Genomic DNA, 10,613 nt, shown 5'->3' with positions numbered 1-10,613 from the left:
AACAAGTCACATGGAATATCTCATTCAGGCATTATCGTGTCTAGTCTATTTTTTCTGGAACCGTATATGAGGCATCTAATTATGCACCCAACTTTTGTAATTGTATCCGAGCCCATTTCAAAAATCATGTTCATATTTTCAGCAGTATTATTTAAGTATAAGAAGGATGAAAAGGCAAAGCTCTTGGGACTAGAGTAGGAGTGGGTTCTCCAAACAAGCATAATTTTTAGCTTGTTATCCAGTAGTTGCATACGAAAGTTTTCAAAATTTATCTCCAAATATAAAATTAATCAAGGTTAGATTATCTCAGTCGATACTAATGTACGCAACCAGCCACCTTCAGCTTCACCCATTGTCCACGTAGAAGATACCAATAGAGATGAAAAAGTTACTTCATAATATGCTTTGAAATTTAAATAGCCGATGGAAAGAAAGATCAGAAATGAGCACCCCTTGCACAATTGGAACCTGTTCTATGCAAGGCATTTTTTTTTACAATGGATCATTTTCTCCTCCTCTAGAACCTTTAAGATATACGCCACTGCCCTAAAAAATCAACATGATGCCTGGAGACATAAAGAAAATCTACGTAAACTAATAACCTCACTCTATCAACATTATTAGAGACCCCAAGAGAACTAACACATCAACATTTAAGAAAGGGTAAAAAACAACACATAGAAGCCTTAGAATATTGAATAAACACAAAGGTCCAATCTTGGCACGGCTCTACCAGGACAGAAACAGTTACCAACCATCAATCAATAAACTGTTGGAACCAAGCTCTCTCACTTCAACAACTCATACAGAGAAGGGAAACACATATACAAACTCCCTTGATCTCACACAGAGAAAGAAAGATTAGGCTCTCACTCTCTTGATCTCACACAGAGAAACAAGAAGAAAGATCACTTTGAGAAAGGAAGGAACCAGCTGATGCCCACAGCATAATATAACAATCGGACTCATATATATTTATAGGCACAACCCCATAACTGCCTATGGACTTAAACAAAGCATGACCACACACTTGTCCAAGTACTTAGTCTCCCAAGACACCTAGTCTTCTGCTCTCCAACTCAGCTCCTGCCTCCACATCTCCCTAAAGCCTAGTGATCCATGCTGACTTTTTATACCTTGACTTTTTCAAAAACTAACTCCCTAAGTTAACTGACTCAAGATTAACCATCCAACAAAAACTCTACGGTGGAATAGCCGCATACCCCTTTTTCTTCCCCAAATTTCCTGCTTCTCTCCTCTCTAAACGGGCCAGCGTCTCTGCAACTTGCCTCATCGTCGGCCGCTCCGCAGGGATAGCCGCGGTGCATATCAGCGCCAGTTCGAGAGCCTGAGCCATGGCCAGGCCTTCTCCGGGACTCAGCGGCCTCATCACGGGGTCTATGAGCTGCTCCTCCATTGCCATGGCGGGGAGCTGCAGGCCTTGTCTGACCCACGCGGCGATTCCCCGGCCATCTCCCAAGCTCGGATCCGTCGGCATCTTCCCCGTAACCAGCTCCATCAACATCACCCCCACGCTGTACACGTCGCTCTTCTCCGTCGCCCTCGTCGAATACGCAAGCTCTGGAAAAAATTACCAGTTCGAAATTATAGAGAGATAGAGAGAGAGAGAGAGAGAGATAGAAAGTGAGAGTGAGAGAGAGAGAGAGAGAGAGAGAGAGAGAGAGAGAGAGAGAGAGAGAGAGAGAGAGAGAGAGTGTGGGAGTGAGAGAGACACAGACAGGGAGATACAGAGAGAGAGAAAGAAAGATTCACCCCTTTATGAAACCTCTATATACCATGTAGAAAGCTATTTTATTCGTAAATCCTAATTAACCTATGCAGAATAATTTTACGCGCCTTCGTTAGTCCTAATAAACCTATACATAAATGAATTAAGCCGTCCAAAGCCTAAACCCATGCATGGAGAAGTTAAGAGCTCTAAATTAATCTCTAGAGACACATCAGGAAAGCATTTAGATCGCGTAAACCCTAACAAACCCACGCAGAAATACTGTCAGCCCTAATAAACTCATAAAGAAAGAAATCGAACAGATGTCAAACCTAATGAACCATGCAGAAAGAATGGAAGCCCCTCGCAAGCAACGCCTAATAACCTCATGCAGGAGTATCTGAAGCCCAACGGAAGCAAGCCCAAAAAACCCTACGAAAAGAAACTCAAAACTGACCTGGAGCCATGTAACCGAACGTGCCGGCGGCGATCGAAGACGCGGACTCGCCGCACCCCCTAGAAGTGTCGGCCAGTTTGGCTAGGCCAAAGTCCGCCAGTCGAGCCTCCAAATCCGCATCAAGTAGGACGTTGCCGGACTTGATATCTCTGTGCACTATCCTCTCCCCGCAATCGTGGTGCAGGTACTCGACTCCTCTGCTTACACCCACTGCGATTCTCAGCCGCTCTCCCCAGCCTAGCTTCTTCGTCTCCTTCTTTGTCGTCTCGTCGCCGTGCAGCCAGTCCCACAAGCTCCCGTTCTCCATGAATTCGTAGACGAGGAGACTGAGAGAGGGCCCTCTCGAAATCCCCAGAAGCTTCACCAAGTTCCTGTGCTTGATCTTCCCCAAGGCCTTGGCTTCTCTGAGAAAGCTCTTCTCCGAGAACGGGTCGCCGTTTCTGAGCAGTTTTACAGCCACAGTTTTACCGGCCGATAGGTCCGCCCTAAACACTGTTCCTGCGCTGCCTTTCCCGACGACGAACTCGTCGGAGAGGTTCTTCGTCGCCGCCATGATCTCCCCGTACCTGAACTCTCTTTTCTGCAACAGGAAATTAGGGTACTCCGCCTTATCTGATCGGGGTTTTTCCAGATTCCCTTGTCGACGTCGGCGGAGAAGAAGAGCCACGCTAACGGAGACAAGGGCTATGGCAGCCACGGCAGCGTAGACGAGGGAGACGGCGGCTGTGCGGCCGTGCTGCGTCGTCGGGCAAGGCCGGAGAGGGAAGAAGCTGGCCGCCGAGAACCTCGCTAGTTCTTGGGGAATCATCCCGCACAGGAGATTGTGAGAGAGGTTTAAGCTTGCAAGGCTGGCCATCGCAGCGAGCTCGCGGGAGACTTCGCCGGAGAAGTGGTTGTATGAAAGGTCGAGGGACTCCAGCTTCGAGAGGCGCCGCCACGGCGACGGCGGGATCTCGCCGGAGAGTAGATTGAAGCTCAGGTCGAGGACTGTCTGAAGCTCTTCAAGTTCGCCAAGCTGTAGAGGGATCTTTCCGTCGAGTCGGTTGCGGGAGAGCCGGAGCTCGTAAAGGTTCTTCATCCCGCCGATGGCGGCAGGGATCTCGCCGGAGAAATTATTGCCGTCGAGCCGGAGCACGTTAAGAGCTCGGAGTTTACCAATTCCAGAAGGAATCTCTCCGCCGAGGAAATAATTGTTCGACAGATCGAGGACAAGCAGATTTTGGCAACTGGAGATTGAGCTCGGAATCTCGCCGGAGAAGTGGTTGTTGGAGAGATTGATCTCGCCGAGCAGAGGAAAAAGGTTGAACCAGTCCGGTATGTTTCCACCGAGCTCGTTTCCGGAGAGATCGATCAGGGATAGATTCGTGCAGGAGGAGAGCTCCGCCGGGATCTCCCCGGAGAGGCGATTGGAGGAGAGGTCGAGAAGAGAGAGAGACGTCATCTTCCCGAAATCCCTTGGAATATCCCCGGAGAGTCGATTCTTGGCCAGCCGCAGCCGTTGGATTCTCGCCGGCGAGCTTCCTGGAATATGTCCGGAGAAGAAGTTGCATGACAGATCAAGGGACACGAGCTTGGTGGAGCCGGAGAAGAGGACGGAAATCTTGCTGGAGAATCGATTCCCAGAGAGATTGACCATGGTGAGGTTCTTGAGGTGGATGAGATCACCCGGAAGCTTCCCAGAGAGAGAGTTATTGTAGAGCATGAACATTTCCAGTGACAGCAAGCTTCCGAAGGTCGCCGGAATTTCTCCGGAGAGTAGATTATCAGCGAGATCGAGCACCGTCAGCTGCCGGCAGTTCCCCAAGCTCGCCGGGATCTCGCCGGAGAGTTGATTCTGACGGAGGTGCAGAAACCTGAGCTCCCTTAACCGGGAAAAATCTATATGTATGTCGCCGGAGAGCCGGTTTCCAAAGAGATCCAAATACCGTAAGCGAGTGCAACTGGATAAATTGGCCGGGATCTCTCCCGAGAGCTGGTTATCGTAGAGATAAAGCGTCTCGAGCTCTGCAAGGCCGGAGAAGCTAGCTGGAATCTCGCCGGATAGATTGTTGTGGTAGAGGGCCAGCGTTTTGAGCTTTCCGAGACGACCCAATTCCGGTGGAAGCTCTCCGGATAAGCTGTTGTTGTTCAGAAGAAGGCTCGTGAGTTTCTTCATCTTCCCCACGTCCGGAGGTATCTCGCCGGAGAACCTGTTTCCGGCTAAGTCCAGCAGCCGGAGCTCCGAGCAGAGAGACATGTCAGAGGGGATCCCGCTGGAAAGGAGATTATTGTTGAGAACGAGGAACTCGAGGCTTGGGGAATCGTTGTCGCAGAGCCGTCGGGGAAGCTCGCCGGAGAATCGATTCCAGGAGAGGACGAGGTAGACGAGATTCACGAGCCCGGCGAGATTCCCGGGGATACTCCCTTCCAAGAAGTTGCCGGAGAGGTCGAGAATGGCGAGGCGCGTCAGCTTGGCCGTGATAGATTCGGGAAGCCCACCAACGAAACGATTTCCTTTTAGGTTGAGGTAAACGAGTCCAGTCAGCCGCCCAAGCGAACTCGGAAGGTGGCCTCCGATATGGTTTCCTGCGAGGTTCAGAGTCTTGAGGCGGCGGAGATCGCCCAACGACGGTGGGAGTTCGCCGGTGAGGTGGTTGCCGGCGGCAGAGAAGACGACGAGGTCGGTGCAGTTGCCGAGTGACGAAGGGATTTTGCCGGAGAGCGAGTTTGCGTGGAGAAGGAGCTGGTTAAGCCGCGTGAGTCGGCCGACCTGGGGAGGAATCGGACCGGAGAGATTACACGCGGCCAGACCCAGAAGACGCAGCTGGGAGAGGTTGGAGAGGGAAGGCGGAATCTGGCCGGAGAGAAGCGGGTTGTCGCCGAGTCGTAGGACTCGGAGCGAGCCGAGCGCGCCGAGCGAGCTGGGAATCGTTCCGGAGAGACTGTTGGAGTGGAGAAGGAGGAATCGAAGGGTGGCAGAGAGGGCGGCGATGGATGGCGGGATTCCGCCGGCGAGAGAGTTGTCGGAGAGGTCGAGAGAGACGAGCCCGGCGAGGCCGCCGATGGCCGGAGATATTTCGCCGGTGAGATGATAGCCCGAGAGATTCAACCCCACCACAGCGGTCTCGCTGCAGGTGATGCCGGGCCAATGGCAGAAGGAAGAAGGGTTGTCTGTGGACCAGGAAGAAAGGACCTGGCCGGAGAAGGAGGACTTGATTTGCAGGAGAAGGGGAAGGTAGTCGGGGATGGAGTTGCCCATACAGAGGAAGAAGAAGAGGTGGAGTTGGAGGAAGAGGTGGCGGATGGAGAGAAGAGAGATAGAGAAAGGAGAAGGGGTAGCCATGGAAGAGGGAGAGTGAGAGCGGAGGGCAGAGGAAGATGAAATGGAACTGGTAGGATAAAGAAGGAGAGTGTGTGTGGGTGCATGCGTTGCAGGCACAGGAATGGCGGAATTTTTCGGCGGGGTCTATCGAAGTCTATGAATCTTCTTCTCTCTCCACCTTTTGGTTCCTCTGAGTCATCTCTGTGCTTTTTAAAATAAGAAATGGACGAGAAGGTCTCTCCGTATCTGCGTTCCCTCTACTGCCTCCTCCAGACCTTTCTCTACACCGTTTCTCATTCCGTCGCTCTCTCTCAGCTCTGTTTTGTCTCCTTTCTTCTTCGTCTTTCCATTATAGCTTATGTATCTCTGTTCCTTTTCTTACTTATAAACTATTTTATGTGTTTCTTCTTCTTAGTCCATCTTTCCATATCCTTCTTCCTGTCTCCCGCCTATTCCTTGTCTTTGAATGTTGAGCCTCATTTTTCCCCAATTTATGGGTCTATCTTTCCCTCTTTGCTCTCTATCTTCTCAATGAATCGTTTCTTATATTTCTCCTCGAAATCGGTGCCTCTCTCTTCCCTTCCCTTTCGCTCTACTCCTTTCCTTCGGGTGGCCTACTTATCTATCTCTTTATCGCGCGGTACCATCTCTTTCGCTTCTTCCTTGGGTCTCTTTTAATTTGTCAAGTCGATAGGGCCGGGAAACCCAGCTAAGACCGCGAAACGTTAGTATAATTTGTCCTCGTCTTTTTAAAGAGGAGAACGAGCGTGTTTTTATTTTCTCAATGATCTTTCTCCTTAGGAAATGTTCAGGACCTGAACATAGGAAGAGAGTTACAAAGAGAGAGAGAGAGACAGAGAGAGACCGAAACCAGGAAACCAACAGAGCGAGAAAGAGAGAGAGACAAACAGAGAAGCAAACAGAGAGAGAGCGAAACCAGGAAACCAACAGCGAGAGAAAGAGAGAGAGACAAACAGAGAAGCAAACAGAGAGAGAAAGAGCGAAACCAGGAAACCAACAGAGAGAAAGAGCGAGAGACAAACAGAGAGAACGAAACGGACGGACAGAGAGAGAAACAGAGAGAGAAAAGTGGGAGAAAGAGAGAGAGAGACAAACAGATAGCGAAACAGAGAGACAGAGAGAGAAACAGAGAGAAATGGCGAAACAGAGAGACAGAAAGAGAAAGAGAGAGAAATATAACGAAACAGGGAGAAGAAAGAGAGAGAGATAGATAGCGAAACGCAGAGAGAGAGAGAGAGAGCGAAAAACATAGAGAGAGATAGACAGAGAGAGAGAAAGAGAGAGAGAGATAGCGAAACACAGATAGAGAGAGAGAAAGAGAGGGAAAGACAGAGTGAGAGAGTGAGAGAGAGCGATACAGAGAGAGAGAAAGAGATGAAGAAGGAGCGTACAAGTGGTCATCAACAACGCAAGGGGTGAACTTGCGTGAGGCTGAAATAGTCAATAGGGTAAGGTGTGTTGACATAATAGATCTCTAGCTTACGTCGTCAACCGCGTCGCAACAAAGAGCACGAACAGAACGACCCTGAATAGCAACTGTTCTTCCTACAACGTTGGGTGGCTGAGGAACGGCTTTCTCATCTTGGTTCACTGGCGTAGGTGTTACCCGCCACCTTTTCGATCTTCTTTTAAAAGTCCGTTTCTAAAATCTATCCTTTTCCTTCTCGGTTTTATTTTTTTGTTATCAATTGGAAAGTAACTTTTTATTTTTTCCAAAAATCATCATGATAGTTTACGAACTAATGATAAATCCATATTAGCTGGATTTAATCTTCTTCAGATCCATACATATTTATTGAAAATTAACTCTAATAAATTATGGGATGAGTATTTTAACGCATCACAGGAGCTTAGGATTAGCCAAAAGTGAAGCGAAGGCAGAACTTGTGCTTGCAAATGGATCAGAGCTCTTTGGGTTTAAGAAGCAAAGTGGGAAGAACAATCCAAGCTTTCAGGAATATATTTTCTCCCAGTAAATAAACAAGATGTTTCTTCATCATGAGGAACTGCAAGTAACCCGAAAAAGGTATCTCCAGAAGACAAACGTCCATTTCTGGATAGTAAACCGAAAATTCATCCGATGGATCAAACTGAATGGATCTTAATCTGATTCCTGCCCCCCGATTACTTTGACTGTCGTTTGAGTTATCGAGGAGGAACAATCTGATATTCTGCGTGTTTGCTGATTGACGATGCAAGCACAAATAAGTTGCCCAACACTGTATTTCGGCGGCCTTTATCTCCTGAGAATACCAGCTTGGTTATAATACAACTAAAATAACTTCAAAATATCGATTTAAATGACATGAACGCGAAGTAGAGCGTAAAAGATGCTCCAGCTCAGCCAGTACCAGTGCGAACGATCAAGAATGGGCAACCCAAACTTCGAGCCTAATTAAATGGCATGCTAAGGTTTTTCCTAAAACAGGAGATCCTTTTCTTAAAATTATTCTTTAGTTGTACATAAGCGCTGGCTTTCCATCATGGTCATCTTATTCCGCTCTCTTATTTATTATTTATTTCTTTCCCTCTCTATCTCTCTGTCTCCCTCACTTATGCCGTCTATATTTTTTGCACCTCCAGTACAAATGTTCTTGCAATATTATGTGTTGTTTATATTTTTGTCGTTAGATATTAGATTACGTCAACAATTTGAAGGCCAAATACCTGCGTTCGAATAGACGCAGTAAGTTTTGAGAAGAGGGATCACGTCAAAAGGTTAGTGTGTGAATGGGTTGACCACATCGAATCTGGAAGTTATATGGATTATCTTAAAAGAGAACGCGAAAAAAGACCTGGCAGACGCGTTCTTCGCTGGTTATTGTTGGTGCCTCGAATCCTTAATACCTTTTCAAATCATGCGTGTAGATTCTGGTCCATCAAGTTTGCGTGACCCTGCGGATGAGTTTTACTGTGACGCACTCTTGTCTTTTTTGTTTTGAATGGAAGGACATTGTTAGACTCATATGAAAGATAAATAAAATAGATTATTGTATAGATAGATAAACCGATACAGAGTACGAAAGAGAAAATAGGGAAAAAAATCATAGTTTAGAATAATAGAGGGATAGATTATGTCTTTTCTTTATTAAAAGTCCTTTCGTGACTCTATGGACTTGCAGAATAAGAAGCTTGTCTGAAGGTTATGAAGTCAACTTGAAACCTAAAACGATTAAATGCTATATGCATGTGTCACACGGTCAAATCTTGAGCTAGGACTCTTTGCTCGGAATTGACTTGTGCCGGCCTCAGTGCTTGGGCAGAACACTGAGCAGCCTTGATCTCTTGCAGCGGAAGCTCTTGGGATTGCTTAATATCGCTTAGAAGGGGTTAGGGGAGATGGTGGTGCTAGGCACCGTCAGTGAACAGGGGCATTGCATTAATATCATCAAGAATACATCGTAGATTGCATGGGGGAAGACGAGGGGTGTTACAAGGAACAAGACGAGGCACCTTGCGCCGAGGTAATGTCGCCACACCGCCTCAGGGCCCCCGCTCCGCGCGCGCGCGCCCGCTCTGCCGCTACCCAAGCGCGCCGGGCCGGGCACCGTACGCCCACGTGCCTGGCGATCACACACGCCATCGACACCCATGTTGACGCTCTAGCGCGAAGTCTGCGCCACGCCGCTGCATTCGACGCCCCCGAGCTGGGCGCTGCGCGCCCAGCACTACCCACAGGGGCGCCACGCGCCCGTTGTGCCGTCTCGACGCTCTCTGTGCGCCACATGCCTTAGTCTCCTTGCAGGATGTCTCCCAGCCGCGAGCCCTGCACACGCAATGCACGCGCCGCCCGCGCGGCCGCTGCGCGGCATCCTGCACAAACCCCGCGCGTTGCGCCCGCGGCATGCCGCCTGGCCTGCGCGTCTCGCACCCGCACCCGCGCGCGGCGCTTCCCACTCCCACGTGCAGCGCTCGGCGCTGCGCGGGTAGCGCTGGCGCCCGCACGTGGCGCTTGGTGTTGGTGCACGGCGCTTGCGCGCACGCCCATGTGCCGTTCAGCCCGCGCGCCCAGCATGCGCGGACCGTACCTGATCCGTCCCGCCTTGGGCGCGGACGGGCACGTGCGCAGTCTGCCGAGAATCACCACCGACAGTGGCAATGGCCTAATAGATCAGGTATTTGGATATCGCTATCCATTATAACTCAATCCCTTTGAATGTCGTGAGCCAAAGGGGCGGACAAACCTTCCGTATAAGCACGCACGCCTCTGGGCAAGGAATGCCGACTAGTTAGGGGCCTAACAGCATGGCATACATGAGGAGAGAGAAATTCACTAATTTCATGACTAGATAGATTGACAGATAGGGTGTAGTGGGATGTATCGTATCTGGTGTTTAGTTATATACATCGGATTAGATGCTTCGTGGTTTATTGTTTGAAGATAGCTTGATTAAGATGAAGTAAAAATAATCGTTACCCTCATTGGCTACGTCCAACAGCTTCCGCGGTCGATATTTACTTTTGCTAACACCTGTCACATGAGACGTATCAGATGCTTTCATACGATGACCATACTATTTTTCTTTCTCTAGCGCTCTGTTTTTGACGGCTGAGCATATTTTCAAACAAGGTCTATAGAGTAACCTTTCTAAAATAATAATCGTAAGAACTTCAATATAATAGTTTTTTGATGGTGATCTTCAACTAGTTTTGTGATCCTGATACAACTGAATCTCTTTTTATAAATCGGGACTTATAATAAGAATTTGATAAATTAGTTTTTAAAGATACAGAAAATTATGAATATATTTTTTTCTAATAAACTGATCATAAATAGTTGAGGCAATATAGATTTTAGGAAAGAATTTCTGATTTTTCAATCTAGAATTGCCTTTTTAAAATCAGACCGATAAGATGTTTTGTCTACTCGCTCGTTCCGCAAAAGTAGAAATCCGTTCCTTGGCTACCCCAGGTTATTTGCAGCTGCCACTGAGGGTTTTTATTTTTGTGAAATATCGGGGGACACGGTCTATGACGTAAGATAACTAAAGCTACGGTTCGTACATTCATACGTCAACATGACCTACACTATTCACATATTCTCCTGTTTCTTTCCCTCTCTCTCTCTCTCTCATCTCTCTCTCATCTCTCTCATCTCTCTCATC

General features: G+C 48.3%; 1 protein-coding gene across 2 annotated transcripts; it reads right to left on the bottom strand.

Annotated features, from left to right (window-relative positions):
* Positions 1-430: 430 nt before the first annotated feature.
* Positions 431-5,843, bottom strand: LOC144704839 (uncharacterized). Of its 2 annotated transcripts, none has more exons than XM_078577388.1 (2): positions 2,187-5,837; positions 431-1,581 (listed from the first exon to the last, which is right to left on the bottom strand). In XM_078577388.1, the coding sequence occupies exons 1-2, from the start codon at positions 5,506-5,508 to the stop codon at positions 1,202-1,204; spliced, it is 3,702 nt and encodes a 1,233-aa protein (XP_078433514.1). In that variant the 5' UTR covers positions 5,509-5,837; the 3' UTR covers positions 431-1,201. The 2 variants fall into 2 exon arrangements, 1 of the variants encoding a protein (XP_078433514.1); XR_013581914.1 differs by having other exon boundaries at positions 1,459-1,581; positions 2,062-5,843.
* Between the last annotated feature and the right edge of the window lie 4,770 nt (positions 5,844-10,613).

Source organism: Wolffia australiana, chromosome 6 (assembly GCF_029677425.1).
Source record: "Wolffia australiana isolate 7733 chromosome 6, ASM2967742v1".
Taxonomy (NCBI): domain Eukaryota; kingdom Viridiplantae; phylum Streptophyta; class Magnoliopsida; order Alismatales; family Araceae; genus Wolffia; species Wolffia australiana.
The sequence above is the reverse complement of the archived record's forward strand: the minus strand, read 5'-3'. Positions and strand labels throughout refer to the sequence as shown.

Excerpts from the sequence above, each read along its gene's own strand:
- LOC144704839 (XM_078577388.1), bottom strand. The coding sequence starts at position 5,508 with ATGGCTACCCCTTCTCCTTTCTCTATCTCTCTTCTCTCCATCCGCCAC. Across the intron at positions 1,582-2,186 it reads GTTCGGTTACATGGCTCCAG|AGCTTGCGTATTCGACGAGG; the intron begins GTCAGTTTTGAG and ends AATTTTTTCCAG.